General features: G+C 57.1%; 7 protein-coding genes across 7 annotated transcripts; 4 read left to right on the forward strand and 3 right to left on the reverse strand.

Moving 5' to 3' along the window:
- Window positions 1-217: 217 nt before the first annotated feature.
- ACO1O0_000847 (EST1 family protein) lies at window positions 218-3,095 on the forward strand (the record flags this gene model as incomplete). Its single annotated transcript, XM_083190343.1, has 4 exons — window positions 218-255; window positions 323-436; window positions 500-1,374; window positions 1,423-3,095. The coding sequence occupies 4 exons, from the start codon at window positions 218-220 to the stop codon at window positions 3,093-3,095; spliced, it is 2,700 nt and encodes an 899-aa protein (XP_083054202.1).
- Window positions 3,096-3,717: 622 nt separating this feature from the next.
- ADO1 (adenosine kinase) lies at window positions 3,718-5,063 on the reverse strand (the record flags this gene model as incomplete). The annotated part of the gene is made up of 4 exons (XM_083190344.1): window positions 3,718-3,751; window positions 3,924-4,419; window positions 4,479-4,937; window positions 5,012-5,063. The coding sequence occupies 4 exons, from the start codon at window positions 5,061-5,063 to the stop codon at window positions 3,718-3,720; spliced, it is 1,041 nt and encodes a 346-aa protein (XP_083054203.1).
- Window positions 5,064-5,853: 790 nt separating this feature from the next.
- On the reverse strand, window positions 5,854-6,941 carry RPL2 (60S ribosomal protein uL2; the record flags this gene model as incomplete). The annotated part of the gene is made up of 5 exons (XM_083190345.1): window positions 5,854-5,979; window positions 6,036-6,133; window positions 6,204-6,564; window positions 6,663-6,799; window positions 6,893-6,941. 5 exons carry the CDS (start codon window positions 6,939-6,941, stop codon window positions 5,854-5,856), a joined length of 771 nt encoding a protein of 256 aa, XP_083054204.1.
- Window positions 6,942-8,996: 2,055 nt separating this feature from the next.
- Window positions 8,997-11,220, forward strand: ACO1O0_000850 (WHIM1 domain-containing protein; the record flags this gene model as incomplete). The annotated part of the gene is made up of 5 exons (XM_083190346.1): window positions 8,997-9,236; window positions 9,382-9,551; window positions 9,619-9,748; window positions 9,801-10,172; window positions 10,276-11,220. The coding sequence occupies 5 exons, from the start codon at window positions 8,997-8,999 to the stop codon at window positions 11,218-11,220; spliced, it is 1,857 nt and encodes a 618-aa protein (XP_083054205.1).
- Window positions 11,221-11,607: 387 nt separating this feature from the next.
- Window positions 11,608-12,139, reverse strand: ACO1O0_000851 (DUF1770 domain-containing protein; the record flags this gene model as incomplete). The annotated part of the gene is made up of 2 exons (XM_083190347.1): window positions 11,608-11,766; window positions 11,846-12,139. The coding sequence occupies 2 exons, from the start codon at window positions 12,137-12,139 to the stop codon at window positions 11,608-11,610; spliced, it is 453 nt and encodes a 150-aa protein (XP_083054206.1).
- Window positions 12,140-12,699: 560 nt separating this feature from the next.
- Window positions 12,700-14,584, forward strand: ERF1 (translation termination factor eRF1; the record flags this gene model as incomplete). The annotated part of the gene is made up of 5 exons (XM_083190348.1): window positions 12,700-12,735; window positions 12,895-12,979; window positions 13,047-13,096; window positions 13,162-14,293; window positions 14,403-14,584. The coding sequence occupies 5 exons, from the start codon at window positions 12,700-12,702 to the stop codon at window positions 14,582-14,584; spliced, it is 1,485 nt and encodes a 494-aa protein (XP_083054207.1).
- A 1,196-nt stretch (window positions 14,585-15,780) lies between these two features.
- Window positions 15,781-19,875, forward strand: SIP3 (uncharacterized protein; the record flags this gene model as incomplete). The annotated part of the gene is made up of 1 exon (XM_083190349.1): window positions 15,781-19,875. One exon carries the CDS (start codon window positions 15,781-15,783, stop codon window positions 19,873-19,875), a length of 4,095 nt encoding a protein of 1,364 aa, XP_083054208.1.
- Window positions 19,876-20,071: the final 196 nt, after the last annotated feature.

Genomic DNA, 20,071 nt, shown 5'->3' on the forward strand with positions numbered 1-20,071 from the left:
TCGCTCCGTGTCCGCCAGCCCTCCCGATACCACGACTGCGAAGCGAGTGATGGACTGCCTCAGCCCGAATGACTTGGTCGATCCACTGCTCCAGTTATGATTCGGCTGCCTTGTTGACGATAAAGTGACTACTCATCCCGTCTACGTCGCACTACCGCCATTACTTACCGTCGGCCGTCGTCCCGCACGTCAACCCTCCTCATCCATGTCAACTACCATGGCGTCCGTCCAGGAACAGGCCGCCCAGGCATGGCAGTAAGTCTCTCCCCCATCCTCTTCAAGCCCAGTACTGGTGTGTACCGTTGGCTGACTCTGTAATCAGGCAAGCGCTCAAACTTCGGAGACGCCTATCCAAGCAGATCGACAGGCTCAAGGCCGACAACGCCTCCGGGACCGACATCGCGCAATTTGATGCCATCGACGATACCTTGACACAGTAAGTAACACCCAGGCTTTTCCCATACGGCAGTCAACCCCCAGTTGCGCTAACAACCAACAGGCTCCGCCTCGCGTGCGTTGCGACCATCTTCCTCGATTTCGAGTATGCCGTCTCCGAGACCGCCGAAGACGTCCTCTGGCAGCTGCACGTCACCATCAACGACCAGTACCGCCGCATGATTCAAAAGCTACGACAGGAATCGCGCGTTGTCGAGAAGCGGAAGGTGGAGACTAAGTACGGCCACTTCCTGCGCATCGCGCAAAAGTTCTACAAGGGCTACATTCAGCGTCTTTCAGCGCGCTATGACATTCCGGAGCTCAAACGAGCTGCCCGGAGCATCGAGGCCGGGGAGATGGATGTTAAGGACATGATCAGCCCCGTCCCGTCCAAGTTGGCCTTCATGGTCCTGTCTTCGTGCCACCTGACGCTGATTCGCCTCGGAGATCTGGCCCGCTACAGAGTGCAGGCCAAACACAAAAAGTCCTTCGACACGGCCCTTGCCTTCTATGGCATTGCCCACGACTTGATTCCCGACTCCGGCTATGCTTTTCATCAGAAGGGCATTGTCAGCCTCGAGGAGGGGAGCCATCTCGATGTCATCTACCACTTCTATAGGGCTTGGGCTGTCAAGGATCCCCACCCGATGGCGAGGCAGAACTTGGAAGCCAAGTTCAAGGACGCCCAGAAGCAGAATGCGGCGGCACGCGGCAAAGCCCCGCCACCTTCAGCCTACGAAGCCCTGATGGTGTGGTTCGTACGGCTTCATGCGCTTATCTACAAAGGAGAGCCGATCTCGCCGCAGCACACAGAGCTCGAGCGCGAGGTCATCCACCGCCTCTCCATGGCCGCTAAGGACCCCAATGCAGAGCCCATGCTCCTCAAGATGGCACTAGTTAACATGTCTGCTTGCTGGATCGCCTCGGCCAAGTATAGAGGTATGTATTCTCACTCTACACCCATGACATTTTCTGACCAAGAACCAGAGAACAAGTCAGAAAAGTCAAAACTTTTCCACCAATATATCCTTCACTTCACCACTCGATTTCTCCTGAAGCTCTGCGAGGCTATGGAACTCGATTTCAAGGAATCTCTTGCCCTCCAGGAGGCCGATTTCGAGGGCCAACACGAGCCAGAGGGTAAACCTTCGGTTGTTACAACTCTTCTTCCAGTCCTGCGGATCTACTGCATTTGGATAGGTGCCTGTCGCTCCGAAATCTTCACCTCCCCCAATGCCCCTGCACAGGTGGTACCCCGAATGACTCAGAGCCTGGCTAGAGTCTTCACCTTTCTCTGCACAGAGATCTACAAGCTCTCGGATACACCCGCTAGCTGTCCATACCTGCTCCCGGAAGATGTCGAAACCCGCGGCCTCAGATCATTCAGCGATGACCAGGTCCCGGCGCCTTGCCGCAGCTACTGCGCAGAGGATGGAAAATTGAAGCCTTATCGGGATCCAAACTCCGAGCCTATGGATCCTTCGCGCGAGTCAATTGCTCGGATCTTGGATTTACTACGCTCCGCCTACTTCTTGGCTGAGGACTCCACAGTGCCGTTGACTTGCGGCGTGGTGGACGGTCAGGTCGTGTTTCAATACCAGACGGACGGGGCACCTGATGATATCCAGTCCAAGGCCGAGGCTCCTAGAATGCCGGAGAAGGCGACCGAGAAACACCAACCGGGGCCGGAGGTCAACAATACAAACGGGGTCATGGCAACCCGAACGCCAGTTTTCCCAAGTGGCCCACCCCCTGCTCAGCGGACGGCAACTGGCGAAAGTTCTCAGCGCCCTTCTCGACGACCGACGAGCGAGAACTTGTATCCGATGAACGATGCCGATAAGACGGTTGTGAACATGCTGTCGCCTTTCCTAGAGTGTCCAACCCCAAGGTCTGAACAAGGAGGTGGCACCCCCCAGGAGTCATCTTATGGAATGCACAGTACCACAGCAAACGAACTCGCGCAGGAACTGCTGAAGACGTTCCAGCCAGAGAAGGATGAGCCAGTGCCTTACTATGAGTCTCTCTCTCCAGGGAAGTTCGGATCGTCAACCTGGAACTACTTTGTCGCGCCCGGGTCGTCGCGAGGACAGGTCCCTGGATCCACGGGCCAAGGGGCATTCTTCCCCCGTCATGGAGGCTCAAACCACTCTTCTCGTGGCTCGGGATCATTGGGCGGAGAGCCACTTGACGATCCTTTTACAACCCCAGGCCGCAGGGCTGTGGGGGATTTGCAGCCACGGACACAGAGTAACGTGGCAAGTCCCGGCATCTCTCCAGCAGAGCGATCACGCAACCAGCTGCTCCAGGCCTTCACCGCCCCCGGCCCCGCACCCCCTGGGAGCTCTACGTTCAGCAGTTGGCCAGCAAACCGAAACGTTACCCAGACCTCGAACCCCTGGGGTCATCAAGCTTCAGTTGGGGGCCCGGCCTCTTCCGCTGCTTCTGCCTTCTCACACCCCAACAGCTTGTACCAAGGCACCCCGAATAATGCCATGAGCTACGGACAGCCTACCTACGGCAACGTGGGGAACCATCAGATGTACAGTGGGACAACTCAAGAAGGTGCCTCGTCGGCTAGCCGGCCTTTTCAAATGGACGACACGGCCTCAAGCTATGACGCGGCCATCCTTCAAGCTGCTTGGCAGGGCAGCAAGTGAAAACCCTTCTGGTAATTCAGCATGGGTTTTTTCTGCTCCGTCGAATGTCAGTTCAACATTTGCTGACCAGACTTCGCATGATTGGCGCCTTAATACGTCTCACAGTGCTTGACACACCACCCTGAGCCATCAGGAAGACCAGTTCGGATCTTGAGCACACTATCGCGACGTGTACTTTCAAGTATTCCCAGAGTATTGGAGGTTTACTGCAGCTTGGCAAGTCAATTATTTGACATGTAATGAATGCTCTTTCACCTCGCCCACCCGGGAAGCAAGTCCTCCCCCCAAGAGCAGGTCTACTATCGAGTTTTACAGCACTGTCAATCGCCAGAGATGGCACGCTTGCATTTGGAGCCGCAGATATGTGGAATGGTCGGTCCAGTACTCCGTCTACGGAGCCTGTCGACCAGATCCAGTCTATTCACTTCGAAATTGCTTGATCAGATACTATGTGCATCGTGGAGGATGCTGGGCCTCTATGCCAGGAATGTCACTACCCAAGGGACTTTCTTGAGATACAAAACGCCGTTGTTGAAACCATTTCCCTTTTTTAATCCACTCGTCCCTTGACGCCTCGCCGTTTACAATTCGGCTGAACAGGTAGTGCAGGAGTATTGGGTGCTTAACCCTGGTATGTTTGCTTGGGGAAGGGGTACCTAATCAGGGAGGTTAGCACGACGGCCTTGTTGCTGGGGTAGGGGCTCGCAGCTCGCAGGGTTTATTTGGGGTTCGCAATAATGGTGTTCTCGTGAAAGAGAGAGTTGGGGGAAGTAGGTGAAGATGAGTTGGTAGAATCTTAATAAGAAAATCGATTGCATGATGACTTACGAAGGACCAAGCTCCTGAATGCTCAACCGAGCCAGCCACTGGCCCATATCGATGGAGGTCTCCAGGGGCTTGCCCTGCATGAGGCCAGCGAGGAAACCACCGGCAAAGGCATCGCCGGCGCCGTTGGTGTCGTTGATTTTGGTGGGCTCGATGGCGTGGACGGGGAACTCCTTGATGCCGGCCTCGCCCTGGATGGCGACGAGGGTGGGGTCGGTGCCCTGGGTGATGATGGCGACGCGCTTGCGCTTGGTGTTCTCCTTGGGGAGGTTGGCGAGGTGGACGACGACGTCCTTGGGCTCCTTGGAGGCCAGGCCGTGGGACTCAGCGTAGGCCTCAGCCTCGGCCTCGTTGCCGATGACGTAGTCCCAGTAGGGGGCGCTGGCGTCGACGGGGTCCTTGAAGAACTGGGGGATAAAGGGGGCGGACAGGGAGAGCACGAAGGGCTTGTTGTTGAGGGCGGCCTGCTTGGCGAGCTCCATGATGGCCGGGGGGCAGACTTGGGGGTGGGATGTTAGTACACGATACCTGAGAAATCCAAAGGAGGGCCCTGCTCACCGGTGAAGTGGAAGCCTCCGACGTAGTAGGCCTCGGCGTTCTCGACAAGGCTCCAGATCTCGGGCTTCTTCAGGTGGTCGAGGTCATAGTGGTTGGCAGCGCCCAGGTCAGTGCACAGGCTGCGGTTGTGGCCGGTGATGATGGCACCGCAGCGGCCAGTGGGGTTGGTGGGGTCGACGCGGTACTCGACGCGCAGGCCAGCGGCCTTGACGGCATCGTGGAGGATGGCAGAGTACTTGTCATCGCCAGCACCGCCGAGGTAGACGACGCTGTTGGGGGGCAGGATGTACTGGGCACCACGGGCCGTGTTCTGGGCAGCTCCGCCAGCAATGAGCTTGGCGTCGTAGTTGTTGAGGAGCTCCTCGTAGAGGGGCTTGTGCTTGTCCTCAGCCAGGATAGCATCGTTGGCCTTGAGCCCGTACTTGTCAAGTAGGGCCTGGTTGCCAACAGCCTGGATATCTGCGACACCATGAGCGGTTAGCATAGGGAAGCGGGGGGCTGCTGGAGCGATGGATTGTATCTTGTCTACGTACCCAGGAGAGGGTTCTCCAGGCACAGGAGAGCGTATTCCTTGGTGGCAGCCATTGTGTCTAGAATCGGTACTATGTAACAATCTATATCTTGAGAGGGGGAGGAAAGAGAGATATTTTGGATCCGCAAGATGGAGGGGTCGACAGCTGGATGCAGTGGGGGAGGGGTTCTCGCTGGCCGAAGAGATTGCGTGGGGCAACCAGGTTTTTGATGGACGGAGTTGCCCAGCACTCCAACCTCACAGGCTCACATATTATATACTACTTGCTATGTAGATCGCGGCCACCACTGGCATACCAGCGAGAATGTCTCGGACCGGGTCCTTCAGGTCACAAACAAGCAGAATAGCGTGCGCTTAGAATCAATCTGCCGAGTATGCCTGTCATTGTACCATCCAAGGGCACCATGGGCTTAAAGCCACTCAAGTAGGCTTCGGCCCATTGTTCAAGTAGTAGACATTCAGTACAGCCCGAGTACAGAGTACTTTTGCTCTTTTCATTTCAAGTTCAAGCTGTCAAGCCATCCCATAGCCGTGAGGACGACTCATCAAGGGGCCGATGGACGGACAGTGACCATCGCCCAATGAGGGTTAATCCCTCATCCGTCGCAATGAGACCGGCCAGTTAGGTAATTATTCATCAAGTCGCATCCGTCACCACGTTCGGTCAATCGTAAAAAGAAAGGGGCCCCAGGAATAATGCTTCGTGACGTTTTTTTTGCGCCAAATGCCAAAGTACCAGTTGCCCTCGTAGCTACCAGACGTCTGCCCTCAGCAGTACCCTCAATAGTTGCAAGCAAGCCAGTATAACACCATCCCAATGAGACCATGAATCCTGCCGCCCGCTTACTCCTTCGTCTTCTGCGTACCACGCAGCAGACCCGTCCGCCTGGCGGCAATAAGACCAGCCTTCTGTCCCTGGGCGGCGTACCGCGAGATGGTAGAAGCCTTACCAATATGTTGGTGGTTACCCTAAGCAAGCTGTCAGTTCTCTTGGTTCCCGTAAAAATGGGCCACTGGCTACTTACACCACCGTGAGGATGGTCGACGGGGTTCATGGCAACACCACGAGTCTTAGGCCAGCAGTTGCGCTTGACAGCGAACTTATGCTTGGCACGCGAAGCCTCTGTTGAGATTGTTAGCAATTCTGCGTTCCCCTAGCATACCACGCTTGTCCATCTTAGGGAATAACATACTCAGGAGAGGCTTGTCGGTACGGCCACCACCGGCAACAATGCCGATCATGCCACGCGAGGTGGAGTGGACGACCTTCTTGGCACCAGAGGGCAGCTTGATGCGGGTCTTGCCCTCATCGGGGTTGTGGCCGATGATGGTGATGTAGTTGCCGGAGGTGCGGCCCAGAGTTCCACGGTCGCCAATCTTCTCCTCGACGTTCGTGACGACGGTACCCTCGGGCATCTCACCGACGGGGAGGACGTTGCCGACGGTCAGGGCAGCGCGCTTGCCGGCGTAGATGAACTGGCCGGTGTACATGCCCTCGTTGGCGATGAAAGTCTCGGTGACCTGCTTGTACTTGTAGGGGTGGCGGAAGACGACCTTGGCGAGGGGAGCACCGCGGCCTGCAGTCGGATGCCATGTTAGCCCTCGTATTCCCTCAATTCCATCGCTCTGGTCCTCCTCCCCCAGCGTCACACCACGCTCCAATGGATCGGGGAGAACTTGCCGGCATCGTGGATGATCTCGCGGACAATACCACGGAGGTAGCCATGGCGCTCGGAGTAATCGAGAGTGCGGAACTTGGCGGGGGCCTTGTTCAAGCGCGTGTTGGCAGCTGCAATCGCATGTTAGCATCGGGCATCCCTCGTTCGGTTTCGGAGTGTCGTTTTTCGAGATTCGATGTTCGACGACCATGGAAGGCACTGACTGAAAATGGATCCACGCCCCTTGCGCTGGTTGCGAATGACTCTACCCATGGCGGCTAGTCTTCACTCGAGATGATACTGAAGGGTAAGATGTCAGTTTGGTGGCCGCCCGAAGATGGTGAGGTTGGGCTTTTTACCTGGCTGCGACCGCTTGGTGTTTTGTCGAGAAGGCCCTTGACGTGCACGCAGCGGATATTTTTTTGTGTGCGGGACCATTGGCTTAGCGGGAGGAGCCCTGACCACGTGATCTTTTCTGCCTCCAGGCGGTAAGGCGCCCCGACAAAAATAGTGACGATCAAGTCCCACCTCCCATGAGGGAACCAGCGCTCTTCCAACCCCCATCTACTTCACAATTGAGAATAAAATTGCCTTTGGTAATATAATATCGAAGCATAAATGTCTAAAAATCCTTTTTTGAAATCCATCTCCAATGCTTTCAGGCGTATTATAAGAAATTGTTACTGGGTCGTGGGCTTGGGTCTGTCCACCAACATTTCTGTCACTGTCCTCAGAGGCTCAGAGCATTGTCCGTTTTGTGGACTTGCATCACACGCACCAATAGAATGGCTGTGTGGCCCCATCTCACCATCCATGTCGCGACCTCACAACGTCTCTGCTTTCATCGACAGCCTCAACACACTATATTCGCGTCAAGTCGACCCGTCAGAGAAACAGTGGCGCGGCCGAGCCGCGCCAGAAACACCCAACAGCGCAGGGACGGACTCTTCACCCGAAAACTCTCTTGTCCAAGGCCTCCTCGAGGGTTCGGATCATATCTACCTTACCATACCCTGATACCATGGCTCACCAGGAAAACCCGGTATTACGGGCTGTTTATGTCGAAAGGCTCATTACCCGTGGCTGGTGCTGAGGTTACGGTGTTCGTGGGAGAGAAAGCGCTGACCCTACGCTAACTTTCAGTCTGGCTATGCACTACCATCACACAAACTTCTGAAAAGCACCAAGTGGTTCGCAAAGACTATTGCTCAAGGCTCGCAACGAGAAGTATCCTTTCACGATACTTAGTGCTATTTCCTGCACTAGATGAGAGGCCGGGACATTTGGCAATGCGCGCGAGCTGCATATGTCGGGTGAGGTGTCAGCCGTGGGCAACAGCAGCTCAAGTGGGTTGCGCCTCGAGCGGTGAAGCACCAACACCATGACTTTTTTCGGGCAGAAACTATTCTACAAGGTCTGAGTGCGATGGATCGAGCTAAGATATTCTTGGGATGGAGCCGATGGTGTTGGGGTAAGACTTTGCTTTGACGCAACATGGCCTTCACGTTCGTCTCATGGCGAAGTCTACCTGTTGGACGCATCTGACCTATTCTGCTCTTTCGAGGGAGAGCACGGGAAGTTTTGGGTACCTATGTGCGAACACCACAGTGTGAAGGGAATCGTCTTTTTCACGGCGGACTAGTGCTCGCACCGAGTGGGATGCGGCGTGTCCAACAAAGTCCTTTTGACGCTTCAGGGTCGACGCAGTCTTTGGGCAGCGACAACAAAGTGCATCGATGGGATCAGGCACGGATTAACGCGCGGAAGGTCGTGCTGGCGCCGTGGTGGCAGTCGAGATGAATATGATAACCCTTTTGGGCCCACGGTTGAGCCGCGACGAGCCTGAGTTGCCATTGGCGAATTATCCGACGCAGGCCGTGAATGATCAAGGTATGCTTCGTACGGATAGACTATTGTGGGCGGGAGGACGAGCCGCTATGATGAGCGACGATGGGGTGGAGCTAGGACGACTGGGATACCAGACAGCCCTGGAAGCTATAGGTGCCAGATGGATAAGAGGATGCCCCAGGTACGGAGTAGGTTGCCCAAGTCAGCGAAAGCAATCGATCAAGTTGCTAGGTTATAAATTAGAAGGACGCCTTGGGCCTATCAGGACTGGCAAGGCCGGAATGCGGCTCCAAGAGACATGGTTTCGGGGTATTAGTAGTGCATCAAATCGATGAGCGTTGTTGCTCTTCTGACCTTTGCCTTTTCTCCACACAACTCGAACATCCCTCGCGCAACCCAAGCCAGCCGCCTACTAGACCTAGCACACTACAGCTCGACACCTCAACACCCTAACACCCCAACCACGTCGACGCGCCCATCATGGCTGCCGCCGATGAATCGTCGGAGCTCTCCTCCTTGTCGTCACTGTCGCCGGCTCCCTCAGAGGATGAGCTAGAAGTGCCGAGCGACGTTGAGGCGCAGACGAAGAAGAAGGGCGGCATTCTTAACTATTTCTCCAAGGTGTCGGATCTGGCGCCCAAGGAGCCCTCGCCGCCACCGCGCAAACGCTCACCGTCGCCGCCCCACGAATATGTCCTCGCCGATAATCCAGACATTGCAGTGCGTACTATCCCCTGTCCTGACCATCGTCGCGTTTTGCCCTCTTTTTCTCTGCGGTTTAGGCCATGGTCGCGTTGCTAGGCCCGTGCAACGCGAAACTTCGCGTACCCACGTCATAAGCCGCCCCAGCTGACCAACACCGCAGTTCATTGTCATGTTCCGAAACCGCTTCAGCGATGCATTCCCCAGATCGCTCGCGCATTTCGGCCCACAAGATATTGAGAGAGATGTGGTCCAGCCCATACCCGGTGATCGCGTCGAGAATTTCCTATGCGCTGTGCTCAGCCTCCTCCTGAACCGCAAGCAGGATGTCAAGTAGGGCCGCCCACGTGAACCAACCCAAAACCAGGTCGCGACCGATGCTAACATATGGAATCTATAGGGCCGGACACTACGGGAGAGCTTTGGAGGATGCGATTTCATCTCACAAGAACCAATGGCCGTCCAAGTGGGAGGGCAAGAACCCCCTATCAGGGGGCAAGACCTTCAATAGCATGGACCCAACAGAAAGAGTACGGATGGCGTTCTCTGCAGCTGGGGGCCTTTTCGCTGACCTCTCCATAGCTCAATCTTCTGCGCACGCTCATTCTGTGGTCCTTGTCGTCGTCCGAGACAGTCAAGGGCCTCATTAACCAATCCTACAAGCAGAACCGACACGAGGACGATATGAACCAGGCGCGGTCGGTACAACCGTGGGGCACGGACGGCGATAAACGACGGTATTTCTTGATTGAGGGCCAAGACGACACATCCTTCCGCGTGTACCGCGAGAGCAACCCCGCCGGAACGCACCGGACGTGGTGGAGCGTCGCTGGTTCCATCGAAGACTTGAATGCGCTGGCGAACAGGCTGGAGGTCAAGGATGGTGGTCCCAAGGCCAAGACATTCGCGCGGAAGATAATGGGGGCAATGTCACGCTTCGAGGCTGGAGAGGAGGTATGCCGCTCCCCCACCCCCCTATTCTCTTGGTTCCGCCCAGGGACAGTCCGCGCTGGAAGCGCAATGGAACGAAATAAAGCATTATCTAACTCTCAAACAGAAACGAAGACGTCGCGAATATCGACAGAGTTACAAGGAGCGATTCAAGCGCCCCGAGCCCGGCTTTTCTATGTACGAAGGACGGACGCGAGGAAAGCGCATCAAGTACACCTACTCGGATGATGAAGATATGGTGTTCTCGGATTCCACAAATCGCCGCTCTGCAAGGAACACTGGCGCAAGCACTCCAGCTGAGACCGGCCCGGTCACTACGTCAAGTGGTCGGCAAATCAAAGCTCCCACCCGGCTGAATGTGGCCACAGGAGAGAGCGCCCCTAGCAGCGTCAAGGGAGAGACGCCGGAGTTTGACAAGGAGAGCTCTCTGGGCCCCACTGGCCGACCCAGGAGGTCCGCCGCGGCAAACCATGGCACCAATGGATGGACTGGGGCGGAGGCGAAATCTCGACGCAATGCTTCGCCAGGGTCGGATGAAGAAGAGAGCGAGGCGGAGTTCGGCGATGACGAGGAAGACGCCGATGAGCACGTCCCCGAAGAGTCAGAGGACGAAGACGAGTTCGACGAAGATGAGGCTATGGTTGAGGACGATTTGGATGGTCAGCCTCGGAGCCTCGTGGTGAAGCTGTCCCTCACGCCGCCACAGCTAAAGACTGCCCTTGGCCCAAAGGGCGAAGAAAACGGAGCTCCCCCATCCCCGAAGAATAAGGGACGGGGAAATGGAGCGTCAGGCGCACCTCTAATTGAGATGACAGACGCCCCGCCAGTCGCACTCGAGGGTGAGACGAAGATTGCTCCTAATTCGGAGGCACCACGCGAAGAGCCCAAGGAGAACGCGCCACTGGGCAAGCAAAAAACTCCGGAGCCCTTGGCCGAGAAGCCGGCGAATCTGACTTCTGCTTCGGCTACATCTCTGGCTTTTAGAGGCAGCCCAGACAAGCCGCAAGACCAGGTGGCAGCTCCGGCGGAGAATGTCAATGAGCAACAGTAGGTAATGGCGATTTGATGTTCATTTTGGCCGGAGTTGGGGATCAAACGGATGGTTAAGGAAGACAAATGGCAGGTATAGACTTGTTTGTAACAGTACGGGAGAGGGCTCAGCCTTGGTCATGAGCATGGAACTACTACTACGTCTGGTCCTGCGAGGTCGAGTGGGCCCATATTTGGAAGCTGTGGCGATTTTAGTTGTCAGAGAATCAACGTCTGATACTATGTATCTTGATGCTTTCACCGTCTTTTGCGATCGGATCCGGTCTGAGGATACGTCCCGGTAGCGTTGTTAAGACACATAGAATTACAGTTGGAGCTGTAGTAGATGTAGGTATATACAGCCATGCGAAGTGGAAAGCCATGAACTCCAGTTTTGCCGTTTAATTTTTCACCTACGGTCGGGTATCTTCCAGTTGTTGACACCATACCACCATCTCCTGAAGCGAACGCCGACGGTTGTGCCGTGAAGCCTAGCGTTCCTGTTCCAGTGCTGCCACCCGCAGACCAGAAGGTTGTAGACCAGGCCCTGGGCCAACGGCATCATAACCTAGTACCTCGTCAGCACCTCATATCATTCCTTGAAGACGGGCATATCTAACCTGGTCCCTGGCTGTTATTAAAAGCACCTTCCACCATGTGTCGGCAGAAGAGATGCTGTTGAGGTAGCTCTGCTCGAAGCGCAGATCCGGCAGAGGGGGAAGCTTATTCGGCCTTGACACCGGGCGAATGATGCTGTAGGGAATGTCGTCTTCGTCCTCGCCAATGTCTACATCGTCGAAGTCTCGCCGCGAGGAGCTCAGCGACACGGGCTCTCTCTTCTCGGCGGCTGTGGCGGGCGCGTTGTCGTACACCGGGTCGGGGTGCCTATCAATGTGGGCAGCCTGGATGGTCCCGGCAATCTCGGCGGATAGGGAAGACATGGCCCTGGTCCTCCGATGCTCGTCGGGTGATGGATCACGTAAATGTTCGTTCCCTGATGCCAGCCAGCCTCAAGGTCGAGAGCTACCGGGTGCTGTCCGAACCCGGCCCAGGGAGGAAGAGGCGATGGGTATTGCCGGGCGGTGTGGCTTGAGTCAGTGGGCGCCTGGGTGTTCCAGCCTTTGACTGGGGCACGACGCGGCTGCTAGGTCTGCTATCCTCGGGTATGCCCCACTAAAACCATGACGGAGGTCAGCCCCAGGTGGCAGCAAGTCAGGCAAAGTTCAGGCAACTGGCGTCCACAGGCGTGTGGATTCGGGCGGCGGGTGCCTGTGGGTGACCGACAGTGGCCGACTCCTTGTTCGTTTTAGGTCATCAATGGTGCGCTGGTGGGATTGTGCACGAAATATAAAAAAATCTGGCTCCAACATTCCCTCCGCCTGGGCTGCAACCATTTAAACACCGCAAACCCGCGCGCCTTTGGTAACTGCGATCACCAAGTCCCTCATTCTCGAGGCAAGCCACACATTTTGTTCGCGACACGCAGAAAGCAGCCGTCAAAATGAGCGACCCCCAGGCAAATGAGGCCGAGAAGAACGTGAGTCGACGACCCTCGTTACCCCTCGTTCTCGCCCTGCTCCCTGCCCCGCGATTTCGAGATGCCTCAACAGGCGCAAGGGAACGTGGGGGAGAGAAGAGACCGGGTAAAAAGAAAAAGTCACATGGGTCCCGTTGCTAACAAGCCTTTCCCCATTAGATCGAGATCTGGAAGGTCAAGAAGCTGGTAAAGCGCCTCGAGGCCGCCAGGGGAAATGGAACGTCCATGATTTCTCTCGTTATCCGTAAGCTCCACCCGCCAGCGACGCATTGCGCTCTCCCGTTGAGCCTCAGCCGCTGACAGCACCGCAGCTCCCAAGTCTCAGGTCTCCCAGGTGGCCAAGATGTTGGCTGAAGAATATGTACGAGAGCCCACGTCCAAAGCTTGCGCGCTCCAGGAACGCGAATTGCTGACCCCCATGTACAGGGCACGGCGTCCAATATCAAGTCGCGCGTCAACCGCCAGTCGGTCCTGTCAGCCATTACCTCCACCCAGCAGCGCCTGAAGCTGTACAACAAGGTCCCTCCCAACGGCCTTGTCGTCTACTGTGGCGAAATCTTGACCTCGGAAGGCAAGGAGAGGAAGGTCAACATTGACTTCGAGCCGTTCAAGCCCATCAACACGTCGCTGTACCTCTGCGACAACAAATTCCACACCGAGGCTCTCGGTGAGCTGCTCGAGTCGGACCAGAAGTTTGGCTTCATCGTCATGGACGGTAACGGCACGCTCTTCGGTACGCTGAGCGGCAACACGCGCGAGGTCGTCCACAAGTTCTCCGTCGATCTCCCCAAGAAGCACGGCCGTGGTGGTCAGTCTGCCCTTCGTTTCGCCCGTCTCCGTGAGGAGAAGCGTCACAACTACGTCCGCAAGGTCGCCGAGCTTGCTGTCCAGAACTTCATCACCAACGACAAGGTCAACGTTTCCGGCATTATCCTGGCTGGGTCCGCCGATTTCAAGAACGACCTGAATGCCTCCGACATGTTCGACAACCGTCTGCAGACCAAGGTCATCAAGGTGGTGGACGTGTCGTACGGTGGCGAGAACGGCTTCAACCAGGCCATCGAGCTGTCCGCGGAGACCCTGAGCAATGTCAAGTTCATTCAGGAGAAGAAGCTCATCGGCAAGTACTTTGAGGAGATTAGCCAGGACACCGGCAAGGTGTGCTACAGCATTGACGACACTCTCAAGGCCCTTGAGCTGGGTGCCGTCGAGATTCTCATCATCTTTGAGAACCTCGAGATCACCCGCTGGGCCCTGCGGGACAGCGAAGGCAGCGAGCACCACATTTATCTCAGCAAGGACCAGGAGGCCGCCAACCGGGACAAGTTCATCGACAAGGCGACCGGGCAAGAGATGGAGATCATTTCCCAGGACTCCTTCCTGGAGTGGATTGCTGAGCACTACAAGGACTATGGTACTACGCTCGAGTTCGTTTCGGACCGGTCCACTGAGGGCAACCAGTTCGTCAAGGGCTTCGGCGGCGTCGGCGGTATTCTCCGCTACAAGGTCAACTTTGAGCAGTTGGCTGACGCGAGTGACGATGATGAGTACTACGACGGTGAGTTCTGATCCCCCCTACTCAAATCACTTGGTTGGGAACTGGAGCTGACGATTTTTGGCAGATTGACCTGTGGATTCCCTCGTATCCTGCGAGGGACCAACTCAAGATCAACCGTCTGCGCATGTCGACTACGACACGCCCCAAGCTGCGCCAAGGCAGAGCGATGCGGCACCCCCGTCCTTTGCCCAACGGCGGCTCATGGGCAAGGGCAGTTCCGGGGCTGCGGCCCAGCAAGGCAGCCAGGTGTCGCGACCGAGCCCACTCCGCACAACCATGACGGCCACTTGAGTTGATGATCGGTGGAGATGAAGGTGAGGACTCGGCTCGCCGCCCTATACGGGAAGCAGTAGCTCACCTGAACAATTACTAGGCGCAACGCACGAGATTGTTTTCGGGCTGACGCGAACACTGGGAAGGATCCTCGGGGTGGTGCGGGTGCTTGTGAGGAGTCGGTTGTTGGGGCCGCTGGACTAGGACGGGTTCAGATGCTGTGGGGATGGCAACTGATGGTCCAAAAATATCATTATCACTTACCTAGCCAGAGGTAGCGCGACAGGAAATGTATCAGTCACTCATTCTAAACTTCCAAAAGGCCCGGGCAGGTCGTGATGTGCGACGTCTTGGTGATGTAGTATGTTTCGGAGGAGCTCGGTTTCAGGGCATTAACTACGTATAGCACTGGTCAGAAGTGAAGTCAACGTTCGGGGATGATGTTTCCTGAAGAGATGAGCGCGCGTCCCCGTATCGTCTCAGTTGGTGAACAAGATGATGGGTTGAGACTTCACTTACTCCGTAGACGAGGTAGATTGAGCGCATTGGGAGGTTGTGCCAGATATCCGTACTATGCGTACTTATTTTCAGTACTAGTGCGGAGTACTTGGTACTACGGATAGTACTAGTAGTACCCAACAGTTAATTATCCCTACCTACGGTAGACGACAAGTAAATACAGCAGCCAAAGCACCTAAGTGGGCACTTGATAATAATATCTACTAATACGTGACTTGCAGTATGCACCTGCTATTAGTACTCGTAGTACGGATAGTAGTTAAGGTAGCAAGGTCATTAGTAGTATATCTTAGTGAGGTGGGCCGTCGATCTCCACAGCCGAGATCTCACCCGTGTAGCGGGAAGCTGCCACCTGCACTGGGGGGACTGGGGGGGAGGAAGTCCAGACTGGCACCAGTTGAGGCAGCTGAGGTGCACGACATCGTCATTGCCTGGTGCGAGACAGAGTCTCACCCGTCTCCAACAAACTCAACGAATTCAGCAACCCGCTCCCGAGTCCCATCATCGATATTCGCCGTACGGCATTTGTATCGCCGCCATTGTGCCATTGTGCCATTGCTCCATTGCTCCATTGCTCCATTTCTCCCTTGCTTCTTTGCCCCGTTGTCGCTTGCATCCCCAGACCTGTCGAATTCATGTCGCTCCGATAAGCCCCCAGCCTCGAAGTCGCCCTACGGCCTCCCACCTCGCCCGTCATGGCCGAGGCCACGACCGCGCCGCCGCCGAACGCCGTCAAGTCCTCGCACCGGGCCATTGCTGTCGGCCTCTACGAGGCTGCCCTCGACTCGCCCACCTTCAGGGCCACCGCCGCCCACTTCGCCGACCAGATCGACGCCATCGAGCGCTGGCTCAATGGCTATGTCAACTCCACCTCCAAGCTGCTCCACGATATCCTCGCCCTCGAGGAGACCATCAACTCCTACTTGTCCAAGACCATGCCCTCCGCCACCGACGGTGTCATCGACAATGACTACACCTTCCTCGCCCTCAAGCGCGTCGGCGACGGCTCCCGCGAGTTCTGGATGCAGCTCCTCAGCACCATGAAGCGCACCGATAACACCGTCGTCGAACCCATCCGCGCCTTCCTCGTCGGTGACATGCGCAACTTCAAGGAGATCCGCAAGGTCCTCGAGCAGTCCCAGCGCACCTACGACTCCACCCTCGCCCGCTACGTCGCCCAGTCCAAGACCAAGGAACCCTCCCACCTGCGCGAGGATGCCTTCTCCGTGTACGAGACCCGCAAGGCCTACCTACAGGCCTCCATGGACTACTGCCAGCTCGCGCCCCAGGTCCGCTTCACCATGGACAAGCTGCTCGTCAAGGTCTCCGGCGAGCTGTGGAAGGAGCTGAAGCGCTCCCGCGACGCCACCGCCAACGCCACCCGCTGGGAGCACGAGATGGAGCGTGTGCGCGGCTGGGCCAGGGAGATGGAGGCGTCCGAGGGTGTGTTCCGCCGCGAGCTGCAGATTGCCAGGCGCGACCTGGGAGATAATGCTCTCACGGGGTGCAAGCCCTCTCGCGAGCTCGAGGACTACAACACCTCCACGGTTGCCTTTCTGGGATCAAGGGGCCCTATGAATATGCGTCCCCGGAACGAGAAGGCCGTCATCTCGGAGAAGCAGGGGTGGCTCTACCTCCGGACGCTCTCCGGGAAGCCGGCCAGACACAATTGGGTTCGGCGATGGTACTACTGCCGGGACAGGGTGTTTGGGTGGCTCATCCCCGGGCCCCAAGGAGTCCTACAAGGCGACGAGATTGGCGTCCTACTCTGCAATGCCAAGCCGGCTCCCGGCGAGGACAGGCGCTTCTGCTTTGAGGTCAAGACCAAGAGCCAGACTCTGATGCTGCAGGCCGAAACCCAGAACGACCTCACCGAGTGGCTCGAGGTCTTCGAAGTCATCAAGAAGAAGGCCTTCGAGGCCACCATGGACAGGAGCTCCAGCGCTTCCGGAAACACCGACCCAGCCTTCTCCATCTCCCCGCCAAGCATACCCGAGTTCTCCGCACGAACCCTGGATACCCAGCTTGGCTTGACCATGGATGAGGGCAGCGTGCCTGCTGAGAGGACTGGGGCGCTCCCGGTGCCGTCTCAGGATGGGCACTTGGCTTCCAGGACGAGCTTTGACCCTAATGGCAGCATATCCCGCCGTACAATCTCGGCCCTAGGGAGGGACCTAGCAAGAGAAGAGGGCGAGAGCGGACGAGAGCATGCGGCGAGGATCATCCAGAAGCTTGACCTTCACCGCAAGGCCACCTTTGGCGCCGGCGCCGAAGCCGCCCTCGCGAGTTCCTCGGGGTCAGCCGGTGGGCTCGCCAACCTGGCGGCTGCCAGCCATATCCTGCTCCCCAATTCCCCCGCCGGATCAAAGTACGGGAACACCCTGTTGCCATCCGTGGATAGTCACCCGGGTACCCTGGCTCCCCTCACACTGGCCATGCCCCCGGCGGTGACGAGCCTGAGCCGCACCGCTGTCCTGACCGCAGCCCAGCGCGACGCGACCTCGGGCAACTGGAAGATCCCTGCTTCGGTTCTGGCCAACTACTGGGGAAGCAGTTCCTGGGGCGCCATCCACGACCCGCCGCCAGATCCGATCCTGCCCAGACTCGACGAGGATGACCCTGTCGGGGTTGTGGTAACCCCGGCTGACCAGAATACACCGCTGGCCGAATCATTGCAGCAGAAACAGGCGCACGACATGCTCCCCTCCAACTACCCGCCCGAGTTGCGCGCGCAACACGCGCAGTTCCGCCTCCTCTTCCCCAGCGCCCCGGTCGAGGAGAAACTAGTGCTCGTCTTCCGGGCAGCTTGGTCAAGCACCCCCTCGGCGCCCGATTCCAACGGCCCGGCGTTGACCGGGGATGGGCGCATCTTCGTCACCCCTGATCACATGTACTTCTACGGCCAGCAGATGGGATTGGTCACAGCATACACTCTGAGCCTCGACATGATATCTGAGGTGACGGCCGCACCCGGAAAGGAGAATGACTACATCTTCTTCCACCTAGGTCAGAATGCGAACGACACGGGCTACTCCAAGATCACCATCAAGGTCTTCCTGGACAACCTCCGCATACTCCACACGCGCTTGAACCTGCTCATCGATGATCTCCAGGCGGAGGTACCCATGGAAACCGGGGCGATAGTCGCCGCTCTCATCAACGTCGAAAAAGACGAGTTTGAGAGGCACAGCCCGACGGCTGAGAGCTGGGAGGAGGTGTCTGAAAACACGCCACACGATGACGGAACCCCGGCAGGTAGATCAGTCCGAGGGCGACCGTTTCACGAATCCATCCCACAGCTGCCCATGTCGGGCTCGCGGGTATCGTTCCCCCCGAAGCTGCACCTTCCGTCACATCCGGTGGACTTTGAGCCCGACGACATGCACGAGATGGCGGCGGAGCGACACTTTGAGATCAGCGCCAAGTCCTGCTTCCATGTGCTGTTTGGCGACAAGAGCTTCGTGTTCCCCAAGCTATACTTTGAGCACCGGGCGCAGCAGATCGCACAGGGGCCCTGGGTGGTTGTCGATGATCGGGGTCGCATGCGGCGGGAATTCCAGTTCAAGGTAAACCACACAGACATGCTGGGGAGGAACAAGACGATGGACATTACCGATTACCAGACAATCGACATGCACAGCGAACACGTCACGTACGTGGTCACACACGTCAAGACGGCATGGCACCTGCCCCATTTCCAGAACTTCAAGCTCGTCGCCAAGGTCGTCATCACGTTTGTTGCCAAGTCGAAGTGCAGACTGGCCATCTACACCAGAGTTGACTGGTCAAAAGCACCAGCCCTATCCAAGAACCTCATCGAGAGGCAGGCCCTCCACGACGCGGCCAGCAACGCAGAGGAGCTGGCGGAGCTGGCGACAGACCAAGTGCGCAAACTCGGCGCATGGAGCAGGACACACCGGGCCATCCAAGTGTACGGCCAAGTCGGCCATCAAACGCAGGTCGTCATCTTCTCCCCGGCGGCCACCGAGGGGAGCAGGAAGCAGACCGTCAAGCCACGCACCCTGACGGCCTTGATCTGGGAGACAGTGCGGTCATTTGGTGAGAGTGCGATATCGTCTCTCATCATGTGGGGGTTTGCCGGGCTCAGGAAGCTGTTCAAGGTGCTGACGGCGCAGAGGCTTCTCCTGGCCCTCCTCGGCATCAGCGCCCTCGCGAATCTGGTGCTGACGTCGAACGAGACGGCGACATGGTGGAAGGAGAGGCGAGCCGCGGAATTCATGCGGCACCTAGGTGTGGGTCCAAACACCATGATGAGCAAGGCCATATATATGCAGGACCTTCCCGAGGCGACCGGGAGCAGCAAGGAGCTCTCATTCCCACAAAACAGCACGTGCTTCGCGAGCTTCAAGGAGGTTCTAGACGTGACAGACATGGACGCCCCGTGGGAGGATGCGGGGTTCTCGTTCTCGTCTCCCACGACGCGGTCGACGGCGAGACGGCTGCGGCGGACTCGGCAGCGGCTGGGCACCTACCGACACGACCTGGTGGTGGCGATGAGGGTTGTGAACAGCGTCGAGAGGGAGATGCTGCAGTCAGAGTGGGAGAACTGGCTGGTGAATGAAGTGTCGCTGTGCGAGGACCTCGCGACAGTGCTGCAGAGCGCGGACAAGGGTGGCAACGCGGAGGGCGAGGCTACGATGCAGAAGGTGCTGAGGTCGATGGGGACAGGGAAGAGGGAGGCGCTGATGGAGTGGCAGAAGAAGCACTGTGGGAGCTGTAAGGCGGACCACGAGGCTGTAATGACGGAGAGGAAGTTGACGGGGTTCTAGACAGCAACAGGTGGGCGAGGATGGCTAGGGATGGGTGGTACACATGTAAACGTTTGCATGGAGAGCTAGAGGCGTTGCTGGGCTGTCCTGTATGTTTCTTCTTCACTTCTTAGTCACTAGCATAGCGTACATGATGTGATCAGCTTGCTCTGCTTGGGTGAAGGACTCTTGGTATCGAGACATCCAATACATACAG

Source organism: Amphichorda felina, assembly GCF_050947745.1.
Source record: "Amphichorda felina strain 45539 chromosome Unknown scaffold_1, whole genome shotgun sequence".
Taxonomy (NCBI): Eukaryota; Fungi; Ascomycota; class Sordariomycetes; order Hypocreales; family Bionectriaceae; genus Amphichorda; species Amphichorda felina.